General features: G+C 40.8%; 1 protein-coding gene across 1 annotated transcript; it reads left to right on the top strand.

The window, feature by feature from the left end:
• On the top strand, window positions 1-27522 carry LOC307182390 (aldo-keto reductase family 1 member C15-like; the record flags this gene model as incomplete). Its single annotated transcript, XM_079913617.1, has 10 exons — window positions 1-28; window positions 5789-5845; window positions 7518-7685; window positions 9716-9832; window positions 10531-10608; window positions 11592-11714; window positions 16275-16384; window positions 17097-17262; window positions 17850-17932; window positions 27255-27522. Exons 2-10 carry the CDS (start codon window positions 5789-5791, stop codon window positions 27520-27522), a joined length of 1170 nt encoding a protein of 389 aa, XP_079769743.1. The 5' UTR covers window positions 1-28.
• Between the last annotated feature and the right edge of the window lie 74 nt (window positions 27523-27596).

Raw genomic sequence — 27596 nt, 5'->3', positions numbered from 1 at the left:
TGGATATATACTAGATATCCACTTAGAGGTAAGTACCAAAATCTTTACATAGAGGAAATAATTCTCTGAAGTCAGGGATTCTCCCTTTCTTGGTGTGGAACCATGTCCAGTAACTCACAGTGAATTATAGTACATATAATTGTACTCTTGGTCTTCTTTTGTTTTTTGTTTACAACATTTCACAACATTTACAATATTGTGTCAGTTTCAGGTGTACTGCTAAGTGAATCTGTTATACATATACATATATCCGCTCTTTTTTTGATTATTTTCCCATATAGGTTATAACAGAGTATTGAGTAGAGTTCTCTGTGCTATACAGTAGGTCCTTGCTAGTTATCTATCTTATATATAGTAGTGTGTACGTGTCACCTCTTGGTCTTTTAAGTGATTATATTGACTGGTTTATCCTTTGCTGTCTCTGTAATTTGATATTGCTTACTGAATTATTTTATTTATACATAAAGAAAAAAGATAAGTATATAATTTTAAATATATACATAAATGATCATATATTTGCTTTTTTTTTTTTTTTTGCGGTACGCGGGCCTCTCACTGTTGTGGCCTCTCCCGTCGCGGAGCACAGGCTCCGGACGCGCAGGCTCAGCGGCCATGGCTTACGGGCCCAGCCGCTCCCTCTCAACCACTGCGCCACCAGGGAAGCCCCATATATTTGCTTTTTCGTTGAATTTTTTTCTTTTTGCCCTTTTTGTCCCCCATGCCCTCTTTTTCCCCCTTCACTCGTTTCAGCAACACTTCACAATAATGAATGTTAACAGCTTAATATGCACTTCCTATATTTTCTCCAGGCTTATATAATATATACCTATATATACATTTATATACACAAACATATATGTATGTATATACGTACACATATACAACATATGGAAATTATTTGTCATGTTTTAACAAAACCAGATCCTGTGTTCAGCACATGGAAACCACACTAGTGATCCACGGTTGGTTGAACCTACAGAGGCAGAACTGCAGATATAAAAGGGAGACTGCAAAGTTATATGTGGATTTTCAACAGTGCTTGGGTTGGCGCCCCTAACCCCTGCATTGTTGGAGGGTTAACTATATATATACGGTGTATTTGTCTTCTATTCCATCAATGACAAAAGTCTTTAGTACATTCTAGTAAATTATTTTTACTAGAATCTCTGTATTTGTTAATATATTTGCATCTTCCAAGATGTTTTTACTATAGTCAATTCTAAACTATGTATATTTTCAGTAACATCTTTTTTTTTTTCAAATTAGCAGGGCTTTTCTTATTAATTAATTAATTAATTAATTTTTGCTGTGTTGGGTCTTCGTTTCTGTGCGAGGGCTTTCTCTAGTTGTGGCAAGCGGGGGCCACTCGTCATCGCGGTGCGCGGGCCTCTCACTGTCGCGGCCTCTCTTGTTTCAGAGCACAGGCTCCACACGCGCAGGCTCAGCAGCTGTGGCTCACGGGCCTAGTTGCTCTGCGGCATGTGGGATCCTCCCAGACCAGGGCTCGAACCCGTGTTCCCTGCATTAGCAGGCAGATTCTCAACCGCTGCGCCACCAGGGAAGCCCCGCAGTAACATCTTTTTCATTATCAGATTTTAATGAAATGATATTAGTATTTTGCAACACAAAAATTAGTGGGGATTTTTTTGAAAATTAACTTTATTTCTATCTTACCAGATCTTAGAGTAAAACAATACTTTCAAAGATCAACCCAAAGAATTTATAGAGTGTCCTCAGGAAAAACGGCAGAATTGGAAGCACCAGGAATCCATCTCTCTACCCTGACAAAAGTTATATTGGTAGAATCTGTCTGAAGTAAATATTTTAGAACTCTAGAATCTATTTGAAGTCTTGCTGCATCCAGAGCAAAGCTTGGCTGGTAAACTGCAGTTAGTACCGGTCAGTTACAGCCCTCAGGGTGGTGTTTACCCACAGCCCACCGTCCAGACCTGGGACAGGCAGCTGTGAGGAAGGAAACCGAGGTTCTGGTGTGATTTGCTGGATCCAGGGTGGGAAATAAGGAGCTTGTCTTCCACATATCAGTGTTCTGTGTTCTGACGGTAGGTTGTTGCTCTGATTGATGAAGTACAAACAAGGCTGCTGCCATTATTTTATACCTCACAAGCTGAAGTGGCTTCCCAGGGATCTAAATAGGCCATTTCTGCTTTGGGGGGCATTCAGAAAACACTTGTTTAACGCATTAGCTTTCTGGAGGGGGTAGTGTCGATTTATGGCCCCTGTAGGCTACTTAGCTGTACAAAACAGATGACAACGCAGTGATATTACAGAGTAGTTTAGCCAAATTCTCAACAAAGCCATATATGAAAAAAGTCAAGGTAACATCATACTCAATGGTATGATGAAAGACTGAAAGCTTTCCTCCTAAGATCGAGAATGAAAGAGGATGCCTATTTTTACCTCAGCTATTCAGCATCATACTGGACATTCTAGCCAGAGCCATCAGACAAGAAAAAAAAATAAAAGCCATCCAAATTGGAAAGAAAGGGTTAAACCATCTCTGATCACAGATGACATGATTCAACATACAGAAAACCCCAAAGAGTTCACAAGAAAACTACTAGAGCTAATAAATTCAGCAGAGTTGTAGGGTACAAGGTAAATACAGATAAACACACAATCAGTTGTGGTTCTATACATCAACACTGAACAAGCCAAAAGGAAAATTTGTAACAGGTATATTGTTTTTGTTGGTTCTGGGTATAGATAGTGGTGGTGGTTCTACATCATTGTGAATATATTTAATGCCACTGGATTGTACACTTAAGGATGGTTAAAATGAAAAATATTATGTTATGTATATTTCATCACAGTTAAAAGATAATAATCTACGGAAAGATAATTATAGATATTATAATAATGTCAGCTAATTGTGTAGAGCAGAGATCCACAAACCATGACCTGCAGGCACAGCTCACTGCCTGGTTTTGAATAGTCCATGAGGTAAAAATGGTTTATACATTTTTCTAACGGCTGAAAAATCCAAAAGAAAAATAATATTTCATGACATATAAACTTACGTGAATTTCGGGCTTCCCTGGTGGTGCAGTGGTTGAGAATCCACCTGCCGATGCAGGGGACATGGATTCGTGCCCTGGTCCGGGAAGATCCCATATGCCGCAGAGCGGCTGGGCCCGTGAGCCATGGCCGTTGAGCCTGTGCGTCTGGAGCCTGTGCTCCACAACGGGAGAGGCCACACAGTGAGAAGCCTGCGTACTGCAAAAAAAAAAAAAATTATGTGAATTTCAACTTTAAGTATTCATGAAGGGTTTTTTTGAGCAAAAAATTAGCCCAAATTGCTGAATTTGGATGATTGATTTATGCTTAGTAGGGCCCTAGTATGGTTGACTCTCTGAGAATGATTCAAATCCAAGCCACTGATTATCAAACGAACTTCTCTTTTTATGGTAAAGCTTCACTTTCTATATGCTTTTTAAAATGTCCATGCATTTTGTCCTTCTCACAGGTTTTAGTATTGTTGCAATACTGGTATCTCCTGAATTGACATGACTTTTAGAGTTTCCATTTATCAGTGTTATATAACCCTTTATATTTAATTACCTCTCTTCCATGCTGTTGAACTCTTCTGGTACTTGGAGAATGTGACTGGCCATTAAAGTGTTTAACTTTCATTCCGTGTGAATAATTACAGATGGGATTGATTGTTCCTGTACTCGGCACACTTTTAGTACTGATTGGATTGCTTTCAATTTCCTGCTTAGGAAAACAAAGTACACAACTCTACTTTATAATCTGACATTAGTATAGAAGAGAAATTACTCATTTAGATGAAGAGAAATTACTACACTTCCCTTCCCTAACATTAAAGTCAGCGATAAATTAAATGTATTTTTTTGTTCATCCTTCTTTTGTATTTCAACTGCCTTTTCCTGAACTTCATCTTAATTTTCTTTTCAGTATAATTATGAATTCATGGCTTTCCATAGACTCAACTTTTTCCAAATAACAATATTAATAACATTGCTTTCATTTTCGAATTGTCATAATTTCCAGCAGAATTCCCTCAGCAGATGCCATTTGTTACTAGTTGTTGCTGGCGCCAAGGTAACCACCCCCGATTTTTGGCAACAACATAATATTCAGCCCTGTCCTAAATTTTCCTGATGCAAGATAAAAATAACCACTCTCTAAGAAGACAGATTTCTTTTAGAGGGAAATAGACTCTGGTCATTAGTATTGCACATGCGCTACTGGATATTATTTGCATCTTTTAGGAGAAATGGAGCTGGAAACATTATTTCAAAGGCATGAATTCATATAATTTTTCTAATTTAATATGTTATGTTTCTTACAGCGTGAAGGAGTTGTTTAAAGGAAATTAAAATAAAATGGAGGAATAAGCAGGCAAATAGGAACTCAGGTTTAAAGAATGTTGAGAATAAGTACTGAGGGGAGAACTGCAGAGAGGCTGAATCAAGGAGGTCTGTATCAAAGTCCACAAAATTAGGGTATTCCCTAATTGTACGTTCCTTGGTGTGACCTGTGGAACAAAGGGAAGGTACCAGTAGCTGAGCTGGCTTTGTGAAAGCTTAAAGGTTGCTGAAGAATTTCTAAACTCAGGAAGACAGGGGGACTTCCCTGGTGGTACAGTGGTAAAGACTCGGCACTTCCACTGCAGGGAGTGCAGGTTCAATCCCTGGTCAGGGAACTAGGATCCCGCCTGCCATGCGGCGAGGCCAAAAATAAATAAATAAATAAATAAATAAATACTCAGCAAGACAGAGATAGAAGCAGTTGTAGGCAGTGGGGCCAACGTCAGAGGTCAGAGTAAAAGGACAAGGAGGTTGGGCTTCCCTGGTGGTGCAGTGGTTGAGAGTCCGCCTGCCGATTCAGGGGACGCGGGTTCGTGCCCCGGTCCGGGAGGATCCCACACGCCGCGGAACGGCTGCGCCCGTGAGCCATGGCCGCTGAGCCTGCGCGTCCGGAGCCTGTGCTCCGCAATGGGGGAGGCCACAGCAGTGAGAGGCCCGCGTACTGCAAAAAAAAAAAAAAAAAGAATTACTCATAATAGCCAAAAGGTAGAAAAAGCAAAATGTTTATCAACTGATGAATATATAAATAAAATGTGTCATATCCATACAGTGGGATGTTATTTAGCCATAAAATGGACTGAAGTACTGATACAAGTTTCAACATGGACAAGCCTTGAAAACATTATGCTAAGTGAAAGAAGGCAGTCAGAAAATGCCACATATTGTATGAGAGCATTAATATCAGATGTCTAGAATAGGCAGATCTATAGAGACAGAAAGCAATTGCCAGGAGTTGAAGGGAAGGACGGGTGGGGACTTGTTTCTAATGATTGTGGGTTTCTTTGGGGATGATGAAAATGTTCTAAAGTTGTGTAGTGGTAACAACTCTATGAATATACTAAAAACCACTGAATTGTATACTTTAAAGGGGGTGATTTTTTTAAGCTTTTTATTTTACATTGGAGTATAGTTGATTAACAATGTTGTGTTAGTTTTAGGTGTCCAGCAAAGTGATTCAGTTATACATATACATGTATCTATTCTTTTTCAAGTTCTTTACCCATCTAAGTTGTTACATAATATTGAGCAGAGTTCCTTAAAGGGGGGGATTTTATGATATGTGAATATTATCTCATTAAAGCTGTTAAAAAAATAACAATTTAATTGAATACTATTTTCTTCCCTCAGCAGATTTCTCTTAATAAAGAGGAAAATTAGTGTTTGTTTAGCCAGAAGAGTGAGAGAAGATGAGTCAAACGAGACTTTTTTCTTTAAAGATGAATGATGGATTCTTCATGCCTATGCTGGGATTGGGCACTTCTGCCCCTCCTCAGGTAATCAGAATGGTATTGGAGATGGAGGAGTAGCAGACTTGGGTCCTGATCAAGACCAGTCACTGTGTGAATTTGGGAAATTCAGATGGACCACACTTTCTTAATGTGTAGTACGCTTCTCTCCAGGTTAGGTTATTTTGTGCATTGTCAGTGCTTTTCAAATTTTAATAGGCATGAAAATACCTGAGGATCTTGTTTAAAATGCAGACTTTGGGGCTCTGCCCACAAAGGTTCTGATTCATTCGATCTGGGATGAGTCTCAAAAATCCACATTTCTAACGAGCTGGCAAGTGATTCTGATGCTATAGCAAGAGATACAGAAGTTCTTCATCTTTCAGCAATTCAGGGGTGGGTCCATCTTTTCCCTTTATTCTCATTTGCTGTCCAGTTGTAGCCATTCCACAGTAGATTAGAATCAGTGAAACCCAGTTGTCTTGATTACCACGTATCAGAGATGTTGCCACAAATTTCTTGTGATGAAGTTTCTCTGTAATTTCTAATGTCCAAGTTGTCCCCAACCACCTCCAATTGTAGAGCATCCAGAGAAATCTCGGGGGCAAAAGGACCTGGAGAAAGAGAGACAAGATTCAACTTAGAGGGAGTTTTGGTGGTCTGAGGTGAAAATAGTCTCTTACAGGTCAGGCTGTGAATACTGTGCTGTAGGGAGAGGCATGTGGCACTTGGAAGTTCTCTCTCTGTTTGGAAGACTGAACTTCATGCTTGATTCCCAGCAGGAGAGCCACGTGGAGTGTGATGTTGAGGTCTGTAACAAGGACACTAGCATGGACTGTTGCTTTCACTTTGACTTGGCTCTTTCATCTGTGGACAGTCAGTTCATCCCCATGGGACTGGTCAATTCATCAGGAGTTGCAAATTAAAAAAATATACCCAAAAGACCTTTTAATTACTGAGTGAAGTAGAGGGGATAATGGAGCTGTGAAAATGATAGGTAACTTCAGAAGTCCAGCCTGGTGGTCCAGCAGAACAATAGGCAGCTAAGAAGAATAACAAAATTGTGAAGGAGAATATTAGCTAAGGATGAACTTAGTAACCAAAGAAGGAACTAATTATAAGATATTTTTAAGTGAAAAAAAAGAGGGTTTTGTTTTTGTTTTTGTTTTTTACATTTTAGTTCTTCCTCAAATGTTGTGTGAAGTGTTTCTCCAATTTTACAAAGGTAAAGCAAAAATTTATTCTCTCTGAAGTTACATCTTCATCGCATTGATCATTTTTTGGCATTGGATTTCCGGGTTGAAACCAGTTTAATGATCTCTTACAGAGTGAGTTAATTTAGAAAGGTAAATCTATATATTGTGTAAATCTATACATGTATATAGTGTAAGTCCAGAAATAGAGAGTTCATGATGTGATGTGCTGGGACCAGCTCATGAGCTCAAAGATTCAACTGTAAGAGTCTTTTCCCAGCATCGGTTGTGTGAAATTAGCAATGGTGGGAATAGTTCCACCATAGAAACTGGCTAATACTACAAATCAGGACTCCTTCAGAGTCAGTTGTTAAATATTTACTGCCGGTCATAGGTCAACATTAAGCTTTGTCACCACTAGCTCTTAACCCTTAGAAAAACAATGGGTTCTGCTGACTAGCTCTGCTTATGGAATTGGTCATCTGTTCCTGAATCAAGTAGGTCTTTATCTTTTCATGCTCTTCTAGGTTGCTAAGAGTGAGGTAGAAAAGGCCATTAAGAGAGCAATCGACATAGGCTACCGCCATATTGATTCAGCTTATATGTACCAAAATGAAGAAGAAATTGGGAGAGCCATCCAGATGAAGATTGCAGATGGCACTGTGAAGAGGGGTGACTTATTCTACACCACAAAGGTATTGTGTATAGTCGCATATGTATCTGTGGAAGCTCACTCTTAGCTGAATCATTTCTTGGCATATGTCTTTTCTCATTGGTTTAATTCTCATTCACTCTCAGACCTTGAACTATGAGAAGGCTGGTTTGGAACAGCTAGATAGGAATGTGGGTTCTGTGGTCAGACTTCCTATATTTGAATCCAGGTTCTGCCACTTACTTTGGACAAACTAAAGTCTGTCCCTTAGTTTCCCAAGCTGTAAATGAAGATAACAATATTTGTCTCACAGGATTTTTATGAGTATTACTTCAAAAAAATACATGTAAATCTTTAAAAATATTTAATGTATTTTAAATGTTCAAAAATACTAGCTGTTATTATTATCATATGTTTTCAAACTCAGGGATGGATTTGGCTTTTCCAACTCTGTTATATTCAAGTTGTTTTTTTTTTTTTTTTGCGGTACGCGGGCCTCTCACTGTTGTGGCCTCTCCAGTTGTGGAGCACAGGCTCTGGACGTGCAGGCTTAGCGGCCATGGCTCACGGGCCCAGCCGCTCCGCAGCATGTGGGATCTTCCTGGACCGGGGCACGAACCCATGTCCCCTGCATCAGCAGGCGGACTCTCAACCACTGTGCCACCAGGGAAGCCCTATACTCAAGTTTTGATGAAGCGACAATCTTTCTTAGCTGTAGTGTGAGGTAAAGCAATTTAGTCAGAAAGTGTAGGCTTTTGGAAACTTACAATCAAATTTTAGTTTTTTAATATTCTATATATTTGACTTTGTGAAATTTCTTAACCAAAAAAAGTCTTTTAACCTCTTTAAGTCTTAGTCTTTATATCTCAGTCTATTGCGCTGTCAATAGACATTTATTTCTCTTTCCTATGAGGTAGGAAAAATAATATAATACCACGGAACTGATATAAGGATAACATTCATGTTTATAAAAGTATTTCTAATGCATTTTTTAAACTTTCAAGCCACTTTTACTAATATAATTTATATCCACTGATATCACATCTGAAACAAATAAAAGAACTTAGTATTTAAGTTGGATTGGAAATGGAACACAAGAGGAATTTTCCCCATCGTGTTCATTGAACTGACTACTGCTAGAAAAAAAGCATTTGAATTTGAGGTAAAGTAGCCCAAGAGGAGGGAGTTGGTGTCCATGATAGTGAACCCTATACTGGTCTATGAATGGATATTTCTTCCTTCTAGCTCCAGAATGTGAATCTCTCCACACTTTGTTTAGATGAGGTATTGCTAGAGCACTACCCTCTTAACTCTCAGCTTTAATCTTCTTTACATGGGATCCGTTTGTTTCCTTACCTGTAGTTATTTTGATGGATTTTCCTTAGATTATTACTTCTTAAAATGAAGTAACTAAAATGCCCTCCCCCTCAAATTCCTAAAGGGCCTAGCTTTCTTTGGCAAACCTAACAACTGAATGCAGCCAAGATAGAATTTCCTGAATCACAATCACTTGATGTGCTTGTTTCAAATGCAGTTTCCCAGGGACCTCCCTGGTGGTCAGGTGATTAAGACTTCCCCTTCCAATGCAGGGGGTGTGGGTTCAATCCCTGGTCAGGGAGCTAAGATCCCACATGCCTTGGGGCCAAAAAATCAAAACATAAAACAGAAGCAATATTGTAACAAAATTGATAAAGACTTTAAATATGGTCCATATCAAAAATTCTTAAAAAAATAAAATGCAGTTTCCCAGCAAAGTCTCCAGATATTAAAATTTATGATGTTTGAGGGAGAACCCAGGGATATATCTTGCACAAACAAACCAAATAATTCTTTTTTGTATTTTCAGTATTGAGAGCATCTGTGTAAGACCATATTTTAACTTTCTACCATGTTTTCTTAATTCCATGTGAAAATAAGCTCTGATGATAAAGAATCCTGAGCTTCACAGGATGACTTGTCACTTCCCAACGACCACGAGCGGGTTTTTGGTTGTTGTTGTTTATTTGCCATTGTATTAATCTCTCCTAAATATTCTTAAATAATCCCACCCCACTTCTCTTTCCACCACTGCAGTTGTGGAGCACCTTTTTCCGTCCAGAATTGGTCCAAACTTGCCTGGAAAGCTCACTGAGGAAACTTCAACTGAGCTACGTGGATCTTTATCTTATTCATTTCCCAATAGCTATGAAGGTTAGCGAAAGTTATTTTACTTTGGTTATCAACATCATTAGTAGCTAAATAAAAAGAGGATATAGTTTGTGAAAATGAGAAGAATCATATATAATACTTTAATATTCTCTCTTTTTGTTTTTTCTTTTTTCTGCAACTATCCCTATCCCAGTTTATTATTCCAGCCCCAGACTGATGGGTTTACTGGTTCCAATGTATTTGCCTTGATCTTGTGGACAACTATGTATATTTTCAAGTCCCTGTACTCTTGAATTTCAACCTCATGCCCACTGGTGTCTGGGGAACGTGCCAGTGTAGAGACCTGTGAAGGCACAGAAAATTTAAGGAGGATGAGACTCAGCCCTTGAGATGGTGACAAGTCCCTCTCTCAAAAGACCACCTCCAGGTGGAAAGCAGGGACGGAAGAGCTTTATCCCACAAGGATCTGGGACAAAGGAGCCCATTCAGCTATGGTACCACTCTGGGCTCTCACTAGGATGGGGTCTTGGGTATCTCAAGTTGTCCTTGACACAAACAATATTTATTAAACCTTTAGGGGTTAAAAACATTTCTAGGAACTGTACTTTCTCAATGTACTACCATTCCTTTCAAGAATAAGGATAGATGGTTCCATTAGCCTCAAGGTCTAAAGGCTCCAAACATATTGGCTGAGGCCAGACATAGCTTGATCCAACCTCTTCTTCTTTCCTATGTTCCAGCCTGGGGAGGACTTTTTCCCAAAGGACACACATGGAAACATCATTTTTGACACAGTGGATCTCTGTACCACATGGGAGGTGAGTGCAGCTCCAAAGAGGCCATGTCTCTGCACCTTGGGGCGGAGAGGACAGAAAAGGAATTGAGGAGAGGAGGATGTAGTCCAATTCTGCCCCCTGTGTAGACTTGGGCAAGTCCCTGAACGTCCCTCTACCTCAGTTTCACATTTCTTCTATTTAGTAATTCAATAAGTGGTTATTGAGTGCTTATGATTACTGAGTACTTCTAAGTACTCAAGCTACATCCATGAACAAAACCAAGGTCTCTGACCCCATAGAGTGGTAGATGCTACTGGTGGGGGGGAAGGATGCAGTGGTATAAGAAAGAGTAAGGGAACTGAGTGTGCCAGGCTGGGTTTGGGGCACAGATAGGCAATTAAAAACAGAATGGACAGGGCAGGCCTCTTTGAGAAGGTGGCATTTGACCAAAGACTTGCAGGAAATTGATTAAATGGATAATGAAATTGATTAATTGATTAATGGATTAAGTAGATTAAGTGGGTATCTGGAGGAAGAGTGACGCAGGCATAAAGAAAATCAAGGCAAAGATTTTAAGATAGGAGAGAGCTTACCATGTTCAAAAACCAGCAAAGGGGCATGTGTGGCTGGAACAGAGTGAATTTGGTGGTCAATAATAGGAAATGAGGTCAAAGAGAAAACAAGGAGCTGGTGGTCTGGGAGATGGCATGGCCACTTCCTGTTTCCCAGGCTGCACCTGACTCAACCTCCATTCTCCTGGCGCTTGTTCTGATATTGTTCTATCATATTATTTTAGGTGCTAGCTAAAGATCGCACTGGATCTCTTAGCCCTGCCTTGGCTGCTTGCATTCTTACTCTATCTCCTTACCCATTTCAAAAACTATTTTATTTCTCATTCTCCTCCTATTGGCCAATTCTTGTCTTATTTACTGACAACTGCATCACGTATTGTCTCCCATCCACAGCATGCTACCATTTGTTATGCTTCTCTAGCCAGTTACTCCTCACCACCTCTTCCTCCCCAGGCCCTGGAGAAGTGTAAGGATGCAGGACTGGCTAAGTCCATTGGGGTGTCCAACTTTAACTGCAAGCAGCTGGAGATGATCCTGAACAAGCCAGGGCTCAAGTACAAGCCCGTCTGCAACCAGGTGAACCCCACCAATTGGCCCCCCAACCTGTTGTCCCTCATCATCATCTTACTCTTTTCTCACTTCAACAAAGTCACCAATGGCGCTCCCCTCTCATGTACTGTACCTTTGGACACTAGCTGCTGATGTTACTATTGTAACTGTTTTGGCACTTTTTAACAATTGAGTCGTTTTAAATTAAGGTATGTAGTTTTTAGACATATGCTATTGCACACTTAATAGACCACAGTGTAGTGTAAACATCACTTTTTATGTTTACTGGGAAACTGAAAAATATGTGGCTCCTTTATTGCAATATTTGCTTTATTGTGATGGCTTGGAACTGAACCTGCAGTATCTCCAAGGTTTGCCTGAACAGGTAGCAAATAAGCATATGAAAAATTGTTAAACATCACATATCATTAGAGATTTGCAAATTAAGACAAAAGTGAGATACAATAGTTCTCTCTAATCTGTGGGATAAGACACCTCCCCCCACCCACCACCACCACAGTGGATGCCCCAAACCATACCATGGATATTACTGAACACTATATAGACTATATTTTTTCCTATATGTACATGCCTATGATAAAGTTTAATTTTAATTAAGTACAGTAATGGGACTTCCCTGGAAGTCCAGTGGTTGACTCTGTGCTTCCAATGCAGGGGGTGCAGGTTCGATCCCTGGTCAGGGAACTAAGCACAGTAAGAGAATATTTGATTTGTTAATTATGGTGTATCACAGTGATTGATTCGCATATATTGAAGAATCCTTGAATCCTTGGGATAAATCCCACTTGATCATGGTGTATGATCTTTTTAATGTGTTGTTGGATTCCGTTTGTTAGAATTTTGTTGAGGATTTTTGCATTTATGTTCGTCAGTGATATTGGTCTGTAATTTTCTTTTTTTGTGATATCTTTGTCTGGTTTTGGTATTAGGGTGATTGTGGCCTCATAGAACTAGTCTGGGAGTGTTCTTTCCTCTGCAGTTTTTTGGAAGAGTTTGAGAAGGATAGGTGTTAGCTCTTCTCTAAATGTTTGATATAATTCTCCTGTGAAGCCATCTGGTCCTGGACTTTTGTTTGCTGGAAGATTTCTAATTACAGTTTCAATTTCATTACTTGTGATTGGTCTGATTATATTCTCTAATTCTTCTTGGTTCAGTCTTGGAAATTTGTACAAACCATATGGTCATCTCAGTAGATGCAGAAAAAGCTTTTGACAAAATTCAACAAACTCTCCAGAAAGTGGGCATAGAGGGAACCTACCTCAACATAATAAAGGTCATATGCAACAAACCCACAGCAAACATTATTCTCAATGGTGAAAAACTGAAAGCATTTCCTCTAAGATCAGGAACAAGTCAAGGATGTCCATTCTTGCCACTATTATTCAGCATAGTTTTGGAAGTCCTAGCCAAGGCAATCAGAGAAGAAAAAGAAATACAAATTGGAAAAGAAGAAGTAAAACTGTCACTGTTTGCAGATGACAATATACTGTACATAGAAAATCTAAAAGATGCTACCAGAAAATTACTAGAGCTAATCAATGAATTTGGTAAAGTAGCAGGATACAAAATTAATGCACAGAAATCTCTTGCATTCCTATACATTAACAATGAGAGATTAGAAAGAGAAATTAAGGAAACAATCCCATTTACCATCACAACAAAAAGAATAAAATACCTAGGAATAAACTTTCCTAAGGGGCAAAAGACCTGTACTCAGAAAAGTGTAAATATAAGACCAGACACTATGAAACTCTTAGAGGAAAACAAAGGGAAAACACTGTTTGATATAAATCACAGCAAGATCTTTTTTGATCCACTTCCTAGAGTAATGACAATAAAAACAAAGATAAACAAATGGGATCTAGTGAAACTTAAAAGCTTTTGCACAGCAAAGGAAACCATAAACAAGACGAAAAGACATCCCTCAGAATGGGAGAAAATATTTGCAAACAAAGCAACTGACAAAGGATTAATCTCCAAAATATACAAACAGCTCATGCAGCTCAATATCAAAAAAACAAACAACCCAATCAAAAAATGGGCAGGAAAAAGAAAAAAGGGCTGGAGACCTGTATAGACATTTCTCCAGAGAAGACATACAGATGGCCAAGAGGCATGTGAAAAATGCTCAACATCACTAATTATTAGAGAAATGCAAATCAAAACTACAATGAGGTATCATCTCACACCCGTCAGAATAGCCATCCTCAAAAAATCTACAAACAATAAATGCTGGAGAGGGTGTGGAGAAAAGGGAACCCTCTTGCACTGTTGGTGGGAATGTAAATTGATACAGCCACTATGGAGAACAGTATGGAGGTTTCTTAAAAAACTAAAAATAGAACTACCATATGACCAGTAATCCCACTACTGGGCATATACCCTGATAAAACCATAATTCAAAAAGACACATGCACCCCAATATTCATTGCAGCACTATTTACAATAGCCAGGACATGGAAACAACCTAAATGTCCATCGACAGATGAATGAATAAAGATGTGGTACATATATACAATGGAATATTACTCAGTCATAAAAAGGAACACAATTGGGTCATTTGTAGAGATGTGGATGGACCTAGAGTTTATCATACAGAGTGAAGTTAGTCAGAAAGAGAAAAACAAACATTGTATGTTAATGCACATATGTGGAATCTAGAAAAATGGTACAGATGAACCTATTTGCAGGGCAAGAATAGAGACACAGACGTAGAGTACAGACATGTGGACATGTCAGGTGGGGAAGGGGATGGTGGGATGAACTGGGAGATTAGGATTGATATAGATACACTACCATGTGTAAAATAGGTAGCTAGTGGGAACCTGCTGTATAGTACAGGGAGCTCAGCTCGATGCTCTGTGATGACCTAGATAGGTGGGATGGGGGGCGGGGAGATCCAAGAGGGAGGAGATATATGTATACATATAGCTGATTCATTTTGTTTTACAGCAGAAACTAACACAACATTGTAAAGCAACTATACTCCAATAAAAAAAAGAGAGAGAGAGAGAGAGAGAATATTTGAATGGCCAGCATCACTAATTTTGTGTTTTGGGGACATTACTAAGTAAAATAAGGGTCACTTGAACACCAGCACTGCGATACCACAACAGATGATCTGATGGCTGCTAAGTGAGCAACAAGCTGGTAGCATATAGAGTGTGGGTACATTGAACAAAGGCATGATTCCTGTCTTGCGTGGGATGGGGCAGGACAGCACAAGACTTCATGACACCATTTAGAACAGTGTGAAATGTAAAACTTATGAATTGTTTATTTCTGGAATTTTCCATTTAATATTTTCAGACCATGGTTGACTGTGGGTAGCTGAGACCACAGAGAGAAAAACCACAGATGGAGTGGGGCCACCCTCCTGCCATGTACCTGTTAAAAGTGTCCAAATCCAGAACACTGACAACACCAAATGCTGGTGAGGATGTGGAGCAACAGGAACGCTCATTCATGGCTGATGGAAGTGCAACATGGTGCAGCCACTCTGCAAGACAGTTTGGCAGTTTCTTGCAAAACTAAACATACTCTTACCATATGATCCAGCATTGTAGTCCTTGGTATTTACCCAAAGGAGCTGAAAACACACAAACCTGAACATAGAGTTTTATAGCAGTTTTATTCATAATTGCCCAAACTTGGAAGCAACCAAGATGTCCCTCCATCCCTCCAGAGGTGAAAGGATAAACAAACTCTGGGACAGCCTTACAATGTAATATTATTTAGCAATTTAAAAGTGAGCTATCAAGCGAGAAAAAGACATGGAGGAAACTTAAATGCATATTGTTAAGTGAAAGAAGCCAATCTGAAAATTCTGCCTACTGTATGATTCCACCTCTATGACATTCTGGAAGAGGCAAAACTATGGAGACAGTAAAATGATCAGTGCTTGCCAGGGGTACAAAGGGACAGAAGGGTGGATGAATAGGTGGTACACAGGGGAAATCTTAGGACAGTATAACTATTATTCTGTTGGATGTTGTAATGAAAGATACACATCATCCATTTGTCAAAACCCATAGAATTTACATCACAAAGAATGCACCCTAATGTAAACTATGGGCTTTACTTAATAATAATCTGCCAATATTGACTCATCAATTTAAATAAATGTACCATACTAATGTAAGAGGCTAATAATAGGGGAAATTGGAGAGGGAATGAAGGGAAATATGGAAACTGTACTTTTTGTTCGATTTTTTCTGTAAAACCAAAAGTGCTCCAAAAAAAAAAAAAAGAAAGAGGAAGGAAGAAGGAAAGGAAGGAAGGAAGGAAGAAAAGGGAAGAAAGAAAAGATCAGTGGTTGCAAAGGGTTCATGGGGAGGGAAGGAGGGATGAACAGGTAAAGCACAAGACATTTTTAGGCACTAAAACTATTGTGTTTGGTGCACCATGGGTACAGCTGTGGATGACGGTCACTTGCTGGCCCAAGTTCCTGGTATTTCTAAGTATTTCTGGTGCCGTGAATCTGTATTCACTGTATGTTCCTTGTAAATTTGGTGCTGGCAATCCTGCTGGTCCTACACTCCAATACTTCTGCTTGGCAATTTACAGGTGGAATGTCACCCTTACCTCAACCAGAGCAAACTGCTGGAGTTCTGCAAGTCCAAGGACATTCTCCTTGTTGCATATGCTACCTTGGGGTCTGACTTAAGGAAAAAATGGTAATGATCTCTATAAAGGTATTCCGACCCTAGATGCTGTGCCTTCTGGAGACATCTCTCAACGTCTGGAGGAAATTAAGTATAGTCAAGAGAAATCATCCATCTTTGCAAACCCTTTACCTAGCCTACATTGTGAGGACTCAATAAAACATTATTGAATAATAAAGTAATTATTACTGATTAAAATGTTCATCCAATTCAAAAGGTTTGGATTTAAAGAGTGACAAGGTAATTCCAAGCCATGATTCTGACACTTAGCAGTTGAGGGATATGAGACAAGTTACAACTTCTGTAAGTTTTAGTTTCTTTATCTCTTCAAGAGGAATATAGATGTGTACCTTTTAACAGTTGAGGACAAAATGGAGACAATTAGTTGAGAGCATTTTTTGCAATAGCAAATTCTTATAAAATTCTTGGTTATTATGATGGTGGTCATTGGGTCTTACTGTGGACAACAATTTTGTCTTCTTGACTTATTCAATCTTTTACTAAGTTTCTCAGAAATGTTTAAAAGATGAAAAAACTACCCGATTTTCCCTTTCTTTCCCTTGTCCTTCTTTGGATTTACCAAAAGAAGCCAAAGAAATATTGAGACAACCAGAAGGTAATGAGGAAGATTCTAGAGGATCAACCACCCCTAGCCTGAATGAACTATCCCCAAGTAGAATGGATACACAACCTCAGACACATAGCACCTCTGCCTCCCTCCCAGGGTGAAAAAGGACAATCCAGTTCTCCTGCAGGATCCAGTACTCAACACCATTGCTGAAAAGCACAGGCGAACTCCAGCCCAGGTCACCCTGCGCTATCAGCTGCAGAGAGGGGTGGCTGCTCTGGCCAAGAGCTTCAATGAGAAGAGGCTCAAGGAGAACTTCCAGGTACCTGCTAGGGTTTGGGGCAGCAGGGGGCTGACAGAAGCACATCGTTTTCCCTGGGATGGGTTACTTGGGAGGCTCCCAATGTGTATTGGGGCAAAGCTTATCTCCCTGTATATTCTATGCGTATATGTGCTATAGTTAACTGTCCTGTCCTCCAAATCCTACAAGCGAGTAGGCCTGGTGGTTGTAAAGAACAGTCGACAGAGCGTCAGGTTTGAGTCTCAGTCCTGGTTTTCACTCAGCAGTATGGCCCTGAGTAAATCATCCCTTGATTTCTTCAGCTAAAAAAATGAAGGAGTTAGCTGAAGTGAGACCTGGGCTCAAAAATCTCAAGGATTCCTTGGCTACCACCACAGCTATTCAATACAAGTCTCTGAGGGTGACCTGAATTGCTAACCTCAACTCTTTGAATGGACAAATGCCCATGACTTTTATCAGGGAATGAATCCCAAGTTCATGACAACTGTCTCATGAAACCTACATAAATTCCTACATAAATTTGTGTGTGTATCTGCATGTGGGGGGCATGTAGGGGCTGCAGTAATTGCCTCCAGGAAATTGAATTGATCTTCTCACGTTTCTGATAGGTTTTTGAATTCCAGTTGACCCCAGAGGATATGCAAAGTCTAGATGGCCTAAACAGAAACATGCGCTATTTTGAAGAAGATTCGTAAGTACCCTGTTCCATTGTAGATGCTGGGGGAGCAGGGTAATGAAGGAATTCCATTTATTCTAATCCACAAAGGGCAGGGTCTTCTCTTGCCTCTTCTTTTAGGGAAGTGGATGGAAAACATTTTTCCTTCAAGCCCTCATACCCCTGTTACTCCATGCCCCTCTGTCCTTCCTCTGCTTAAATTCCAGGATCAATCAATACGAGGACATCCTTTGCACATATTTTCAAGTCTCCTCTCTCTTCTTTGTCTTACTCATTGGTCTAAAACCTGGTTACATCCTGCTCTCTCTCCCTCTACTTCATCAGATTTCCCCTCCCCATGAGATTACTCCTAGAGGCATTGGAACATTCCCTCATCTTCAAAGAAGCTCTGTCTCAAACTGACTTCATCTGCAGCTCACCCCACCATCCCCGTTTCTCCTTTTACAGCAAAACTTCTTGAAGAAGTCCATGCTTTCTTCCTCTCTTGTCTCTCTCCCCGTTCTCTTCTGAACCCACACAAACCAGGCATTTGCCCTCCTCTCTGCCAAAGCTCCTCTTGTCAAGGTCAGCCATGACCTCCTCTTTGCTTAACCCAGCAGTGATTCTCATCCATCTTATTTTACCTAGTGGGTCACTCCTCCTAGAAACACTTTCTCAGCTATGCTCTCTTCACTGCAGATCTGGTTTCCCCTTATGCCCCATGCCATTCCTTCTCCTGGTCTTTGCAGGTGTCTCCTCATCAACCTGACCTCTTAACTTTGGAGTGACCTAAGGCTCAATCCTTGGACGTCTTCTCTTTTCTATCCACATCCTCATCCTTGGTACTTAATCTAGTCCCGTGCTCTAAACACTGGGTAAATATACACTCCCCCAAATTATATCCAGCCCAGACCTAGGCCCTGGACCAAGACTTGTATATCCATTTGCTCTACTCCACTCAAACTTATCAAGTCTACACTTGAGCTCATGATGGTACCTGCACCCACCCCACCCCCCCAAACCCCACATACCTCACATGCTTGTATCAGAATCTTCCTGATCAACTAAGTGGCTGCTATTTGCTCTCTCTGCTTCTGTACTTTGTCTCTGCCCGTACTCACCAGAGTGAATGAGGTAAAAATGTAGGTCTGTATATGTTAATCCCAAACTCCTAATATCCCTCCCCCAACACCTTTCCCCTTTGGTAACTGTAAGTTTGTTTTCTATGTCTGTGAGTCTGTTTCTGTTTTGTAAATAAGTTCATTTGTATCATTCTTTTTAGATTCTACATATAAGTGATATCATATGATATTTATCTTTCTCTGTCTGACTTATTTAACATATACACGCTACTACATATAAAATATATAGTATAGGGAACTCTATTCAATATTCTGTAATAACCTATATGGGAAGAGAATCTGAAGAAGAATGGATATATGTATATGTATAACTAAATCACTTTGCTGCACACCTGAAACTAACACAAAATTGTAAATAAACTATACTCCAATATAAAATAAAAATTAAACTAAATCAAAAAAAATAAAAAATAAAAACACTACTATTTTCTGGAAAAAAAACCCCACAAAAAACAAACAAAAAAAATAGTAGGTCTGGTGGGGAAATCCTGTGTTGGTAACTGGTGGCCTGTCTTCTCACTCAGAGTAAAGGCCAGAGTCCTCACAAAACCTACAAAGTCCAGCAGGATATGGTCTCCCCATGCCTCTGCCTCTAAGTCCTGCTGTTCTGCCCCTTCTGACTCCAGTGCAGCCCAGTGGCCTCCTTGCTGTCCCCCACATGCATCAGGCCCATCTTGGGGCCTTTGCACTGTCTGTTCCCTCTGCCCAGAACGCTCTTCCTCCAAATACCTGGATGGTCACTCCTTCACCACTGTCAGTCTTAACTCAGATGGCACCTCTGTGACACCTTCTCTGTCACTTTATCTAAAAATACAGCCCTGTACAGCCCTTCCTTCCCCTCCATCCTGCTCCCTTTTTCTCTTGGCCCACCTCCCTAATTAACATACCGTGTGGTTTGCTAACCTATTCTGTTTACTTTCTGTTTACCACAGAACGTTAGATTCGTAGGGAAGGAATTTTAAAAAACTGCCCCTCTCTGAGTAATTAGTAAATGTTTGTTGAATGAATAATATAAGAAAATGATAGACAGGGAAAAGTAAGGGACAGTGAAGAAGCAGGTAGTAATTTTTAACAATTAATATCAGTCATTTTAATCAACAATAATTATCCAGTGGTTTAGCATTGCCTACCTTGAAAAAATGATTACAGTAAGTCCCCTACATAAGAATGAGTCTCCTTCCGAGAGCGCATTTGTAAGTCCAACAAGGTTAGCCTAGGTACCCAATTAACACAATCGGCTATACAGTACTGCACTGTAATAGGTTTATAATACTTCTCACACAAACATACATAACAAATAAACACAAAAAATAAAGAAAACATTTTTAATCTTACAGTACAGTACCTTGAAAAGTACAGTAGTACAGTACAACACCTGGCATCCAGGGGCTGGCATCGAGTGAACGGGCAAGAAGAGTTACTGCCTGCAGGAGGGAGAGGAGATGGGAGATGGTAGAGCTGAAGGATCATCAGTAGTAGGAGACAGCGGGCAAGCTGTAATTTCACTCATGCCTGACGTTGATGGAACGCACGTTCACAACTTTGAAAGTTTGCAACTTGAAGGTTCGCATATAGGGGACTTACTGTACTTTATATATACAAAGACAGTTCACTTCCTTTGCTAAAAATGGAAACCCCTGTTGAAGTGGCTTATATTATAATCACTCTATCTCTAGATCTAATATATAATTTTTCACCCAACAAAGTCATAGGTAAATTATTTCTGAGTGTTTGAAAGAAATTGAACAACAGTGATATTCTTGTCACCTTCCACATCATCACCTTGAAATATTTGTTAACTTTAGGTATTAAACCAGATTGGCACTGTTTTAAAAGAGGAAGAACTTATTTCTGCCCTCTTGGGAGTTTATAATATCAACGCAAATAGTTTATCTCTTTAAGTTGTAGAATAATATACCTAAAAAATGGAATATATTGGTTTATTTTTGTGTGTGTGCCCAAGTGCATGTAAGTATATTTATTTTTACAGTGTGTTCATTACATTGTAATACAATTGTATATGGTTGTTATAAAACTTGTTGGGTTTGTACTTGTCCAAAAAAGAAAACTACATTAATTCTCATGCTTAAGCCAGTTTAAAAGAAACCTCTCTTTACCCAGCCCAGAAACAGTTACTTGACTAAGACTCTCCCTTTATCTTTTAGACTGTCTCATCATCCAAATTATCCATTTCATGTTGAATATTAACAGCAGTGTCTGTGGTTGCTCCAGAGTTCTCAGTTTGGGGTTGATGATTGGAGGACATCTCAAGGATGAGAACGTGCCTGCTTTGTTGCATGTCACTTAGCCTGATCAGGCTGGAGTCCCTGGAGCAGGAAATAAAAATCTCTAAACCCAGTCTTTTTCCCCCGAAGTAAATAAAGATACATTTCAAACAATCCAACCTACTGCTGCTTTGGCTTTTTTGGTTTATCTGTTTTGTTTTGTTTCCCTGTATAACTGAGGTTGAAATGCTGTCAGCCCTGGAAGTGATCATAGGAGATATGGATCCCCCAGAAAAAGCTAACCATAGTATATTTTCCAAATTTTCGAAGTCTGGCTTTTCACCTGTCTGTAGTTCTTGTGTGTTTTTTCCCCTTTTGTTCTGTGAATTTGCTGCACTATATAATTTTATGAGACCTTTTAAAGGGAGCTAAAACTTAATGAATACACAATACCCCAAATGTCCAGATTTCAATAAAAAATTACTCATTATACCTAAAACAAGGCATCAAATTGAATTAAAAAAGACAAGCTACAGATACCCACACCAAGATGACTGAGATATTAGAATTATCTTACCAAGATTTTAAAGCAGCCATCATGAAACTGTTTCAACAAGCCATTACAAACATACTGGGGACAAATGAAAAAGTAAAAAGTTTCAACAAGGAAATAGTGTCCTAGCAAAGAAATAGAAGACATAAAGAAAAACCTAATGGTAATTTTAGAACTGAAAAATATAATAATAAAAATTGAAAACTCAGTGGATAACCTCAGTAGATTTGAAGGAACAAAGGAAATAAACAGTGTGCTGGAAGATAGAGCGATATCAATTACCCAGTGGGAACAAGAGAGAGAAAGTAGGTTTTTTAAAAAAAATAGGAACAGGGCCTTGGGGACCTGTGGAATAATAACAAAAGATCTAACATGCATGTGATCGGAGTGGGGAAAATAGGGAGATGTTTGTCAAAGGGTACCAAATTTCAGTTATGAGATGAGTAAGTTCTGAGGTTCTCATGTACAGAATGCTGACTGTAGTTAATAATACTGTAGTGTATAATTGAATTTGCTTAGAGAATAGATCTTAAGGGTTCCCACCAAAACAAAAACAAAAAAAGGAATCTGACAGTTGATGGATGTGTTAATTACCTTGACTGCATGTGGGGATCATTTCACCATGTATATGAATATCAGATCATCACTATCTATAATTTTAATTGTCAATTATACAACATTAAAGCTGGGGAAAAAAAAAAAGAAAGTGTGATGAATCTCATCCAATGTCCTTTCATGGAATCAACCAATAGAATTGACAATGAGGATAGTACTTTTAGTTTATAACTATTCTAATTTAAAAAATTGATTTTTATATTTATGGCACTAGTATCTACTACTTACTCTGTTAGAGTAAATCTTAAGCCTTCTAACCACACACAAAAAAGGGAGCTATGTGATGTGACAGGAGTTAACTTGATTGTGGGAATCATTTCACAATGTGCACGTGTGTCAGATCATCACACTGCACACTTAAAATACATAGTTTATTTGTCAATTACACCTCAAGAAAGCTGGAAAATTAAAGGAGGGAGTGGGGCAAAAGAGAGGGGGGAACAGTTAGAAAAGGGATTGGTGATGGAGAAGTTCTCTGTCCTAACTGTGGCCACAATTCATGAAACACATAGGTGAAAAAATTGCACAGAACTAAATGCACGCCCAGCACAAATTTGGGAAAATCTGAATAAGCTCAGTGGGTTGTATCGTTGTCGATATCCTTGTCATGACATGGGGCTGTCATCTTGCAAGATGGTAACGTTGCGGGGAGCCGAGCAGAGGGGACACGAGATTTCTCTGTATTATTTCTTTCAATAGCATGTGAATTTACAGTTCTCACAAAATAAAAGTTTACTGTAAAATGAGCAACTAGAAAATTGTCACCGGCTCCACACCTGCTCCTCCCTTTTGGATTCCTTTCTTTCTTTTTTTTTTTTTTTCTGTACGCGGCCTCTCACTGTTGTGGCCTCTCCCGTTGCGGAGCACAGGCTCCGGATGCGCAGGCTCAGCGGCCATGGCTCACAGGCCCAGCCGCTCCGCGGCACGTGGGATCTTCCCGGACCGGGGCACGAACCCGTTTCCCCTGCATCGTCAGGCGGACTCTCAACCACTGCGCCACCAGGGAAGCCCTCTGTTTTATTTTGTTGGCTCTTAATTACTCATAAATAGAATTCTACTCTGCTATTTGTTGAGTGATCTGAGACCTTTTACTTTTCTACCACCTAGGCAGCCAACTGCAGGGACCCCTAGAAAATGAGGCAGTTCCCCAGGCAGGGTAAGAGGGTCTGACCTGAGTACCTGCTTCTGGGACCGATAATCTTACTAAGACTTTCTGTGCCTCAGTTTCATCACCTGTACAATGGGGTGTTAACAACAGTCCCCACCTTACAGGCTTGTGAGGATTAACTGAGAAAGTAAGTGTAAAACAGTGCCTGGTACATCATTAAAATCATACTATTAGCTGACAGTAAGTGCAAGACAGCTATTATCGTTATTTTAAGTATTATTCTCTGAACATTGGATTCCAAACATACATAAGTCGTTTCTGAATCATCCTCTCTTGTTTCGCTTTCTAGGCATCTTCTGCTCTCTGTTACTGTGACTGATGCACAGTTGCTACATCCTTTACTGAAACTAATACAATGACTTAAAGTAGAGCTGCACTAGGAATGAAGCAGTTTTTCTTGTTTAGTCTAAAAAGATGAGCGACAGCTCAGCTTACACCATGAGATTCTCAGAAAAGGTGCTCTCATGGGAGACGCCCAAGCAGTGATCATTCAGCCTAATGTAGGAGAAATCCTTTCCAGGATGTCTGTAATCCTTTCTCTGTCCCGTCCTGACCTGCATCCTAGTTCAGGCCGTCATCACCCCCGCCTCTATGGCTGTTACTGTCGCCTGTCTCCTGCCTCCTGTTCAAACACGTGCTTCTTTCAGCGGCTACGATCACCTCGACACAACACAAGTCTCTCTTACATAGAATACAAGCTCCCTACTTCAAAGCCTTCAGCTGTGGTCCTTTATCTAAGAGGAAAAGAATAAGCTCCTCAAATGGCATCCGGACTTCCACCATCGGCCCATCTGCTTCCCCAGCCTCGCATCTCTGCTGCCTAACATTTTTCCATGTAGGAACGTCAAGCTTCTTATGGGCCCCTGTACCCCGCGCTGTCCCATACCCTGTGCCTTTGCTCAAGAGGTCACCTCTGCCTGTCTTGCTGTCCCCGACCCCTTGACCGCACCAATCCCAGCATCTGCACTAAGCTGCAGAAGTCCTGTCCCGTCTGGTTCAAGCACAGGTGGAGTCATCAGCTCACATGAGGAGACCGGAGAACCCTCCCTGTGCTGCTCCCCCCATCTCGTGGCCCAGTGCTGAACGGTCTGCAGCCCGCTCTCTCTGCCAGGGAAGGCCCACCTTGCTGACAATAAACAGGTCCTTCCGCCTCACCATGCCCTCCTTGACCTTGCACTGGATCCCCACTCCAACCTCATTCTCGTTGTGGTACAAGCCCACTTCTATCGCAACTTTTACTGCTCTGTCACTTCCCCTGGGGCCGCCTGCAAAACAAGGAACAGAAGTAAACCACCCACATTCAGGGCCAACCCTAATTCCCCCTTTGCACTCTAGAATGCACAGCCAATGATCCGTAAAAAATGAAGTTACTGAATTGGTACTTCTATCCCTTTGTCCTAAAATTAGGGAATGTCAGAGTCAGAAAGGATTTATAGTTAATCTAAGTTCAAATTCCTTTACTTATTTGGGGAAAACGCTTTAGGTATTTTTAGTGCTTGCAAATAACTGAGCTAGAGGCCGTGTTTCCAGAATGGAACACAGGAATAAATAAATTTAGGAGGAATAAAGATGATAGGTGAGCCGCAAGGAGGTACAGGCTCACCCTCTACCCACAGACCATCAGTCCAAGTGTGAAGGTAGACATGTGCACACAAAGATAATCCATCACACAGAGCATCTGCCAGACCCAAAGGAACGCGATGGACTCTATCAGGAATGCGGAAGTTCGGAAAAGAAAATGCTCACTGTGAACGGGGTTGTTCTAGCAGGCGAGGGGCCTGGAACCAGGGGAAGAGGCCCGGGACGGCTCACAGGACCATTAAACCCAATGTTCCCAAAGGGCTTCACAGCTCACAAGGCGCTTTCTCACTTGAACTTGACATCACCCCACGAGATGCATCAGTATAATGATCTTCATTTAACGAGAACACATTCAGAGTGGCTGGGAGCTAATGAACTAAGTGTCCACCTCAAAGTTAGAAGAACCACTTACGAAAATAAGAATGAATATCAAATATCAATAAAGAAGATCAACAAAGCCAGTGGTTAGTTCTTTGAAAAATCTTAATAAAGTAGACAAACTTTTTGGTTGTTGTCCTTTTTTTTTTTTTTGGCTGCGCTGCACAGCATGTGGAATCTTAGTTCCCCAACCAGGGATCGAACCCGGGCCCCCAGCAGTGGGAGCGTGGAGGCCTAACCACTGGGCCACCAGGGAATTCCCTAAAGTAGACAAACTTTTGACAAGACTGAGGAGACCAATTTTTAAAAAAATGACATGAGAGGAAAGCAGTACATATAGATAAAAATAGAGATTTAAAATCTAAGAAACTATTATCAATGACTAGAAGCCGACAATTTGGAAAAATGAAATAAAATGGAAATATTCCTAGAAAAACTTAACTCAAGAAGAAATAAAGCTCAATTGTCCTATAGTTATTTTTAAAATGAAGCAATTAAACACAACACACACATAGTTCTACAAAATTTTCAAGTCAGAATTCACCCCACTTTAAAACAAAATCTTTCTGACAAGAGGTAAAGAGGAAATAATTCCAACTCATTCTACCAAACCACAATGAATTAAACTACATCCCTGGCCTCTACGAGTTAATTGGATAGAAGAAATAATTTAAATAATATTTTGATGAGCAAGGGTGGATCATTCGAATTCCTACTCATCCAATAACTTCCTATGTGACTTCTTTTTTTTTTTTTTTTTTTTTGCGGTACGCGGGCCTCTCACTGTTGTGGCCTCTCCCGTTGCGGAGCACAGGCTCCGGATGCGCAGGCTCGGCGGCCATAGCTCACGGGCCCAGCCCCTCCGCGGCATGTGGGATCTTCCCGGACCGGGGCACAAACCCGCGTCCTCTGCATCGGCAGGCGGACTCTCAACCACTGCGCCACCAGGGAAGCCCCCTATGTGACTTCTTAAATGGATATCTTTTTACCAAAGACTAAGTTTTAAAAGAAAGCAAATTTGAAAAGCTTTTTAGTTAGTGCTATGTCTAAATCACTGACAGAAAGTCCGAAGTAGAGAAAGGTCCAAAGTACTTCCACTATCAGGTTTTTACACGGGGAAGAAGACAAAGCTTCAGTGTTTCTTTTTAGGGCTTCCCTGGTGGCGCAGTGGTTGAGAGTCCGTCTGACGATACTAGGCGATACCGGTTCGTGCCCCGGTCCGGGAAGATCCCACATGCCACAGAGCGGCCGGGCCCGTGAGCCATGGCCGCTGGGCTTGCGCGTCCGGAGCCTGTGCTCCGCAACCGGAGAGGCCACAACAGTGAGAAGCCCGCGTACCGCAAAAAAAAACAAACAAACAAAAAAAAATAAAAATCAATGTTTCTTTTCAAAACCAAACTGGCAATGGCAGCATTTCTTTGTCTCTTTGATACAGACATTTCCCCAATCTTCCGGTTGGCTGCTGCTCTGATCTGTGAGGTGACTGCCAATGTTCCCGCCCTTATCCAAGCATGACCACCTTTTCTTCTGGGCTTTCCCGGACGTTATTTCTGAATAATTATGATTGGGACTCAATATGAATAAGGACAACCTCCATTTTCAGAAAATCTGATATCTAAATATTCCATCTTTCAAACACAGGAGGAGCCCTGCGGCAGGTGCGGGCGATCAGCTGGGCCTGCGGAGGCTGAGGTAGGTGTCCCGGGGGTGTCCCCGCGGGTGTCCAGGTAGGTGGCCCCTCCACGTCAGGGAGCGCCGAGGAAAGGCGCCGCCCCTCCCCGACCACGGGGCCGCCTCACCTTCCAGATGCCCAGGCCCAGGACAGGTATCTTCTCCATGCTTCAGGTCACCTCTACAGCTACCGCGCGGCTCCGAGGGACGCCACTGTAGTGGGTGCCCGGATTCGCTGGCGGCACGGCGGTGGACACTTCGATTGGCCGGCGGCTCCGATGGTAGACACCTGATTGGCTGGAGGCCCCGGTGGTGGACACCCTGATTGGCTAGCGACGCGGCCGGTTAGCCAGAAGCGCTTGCGGGC

This window comes from Stenella coeruleoalba, assembly GCF_951394435.1.
Source record: "Stenella coeruleoalba genome assembly, chromosome: 2".
Classification (NCBI taxonomy): Eukaryota; Metazoa; Chordata; class Mammalia; order Artiodactyla; family Delphinidae; genus Stenella; species Stenella coeruleoalba.
The sequence above is the reverse complement of the archived record's forward strand: the minus strand, read 5'-3'. Positions and strand labels throughout refer to the sequence as shown.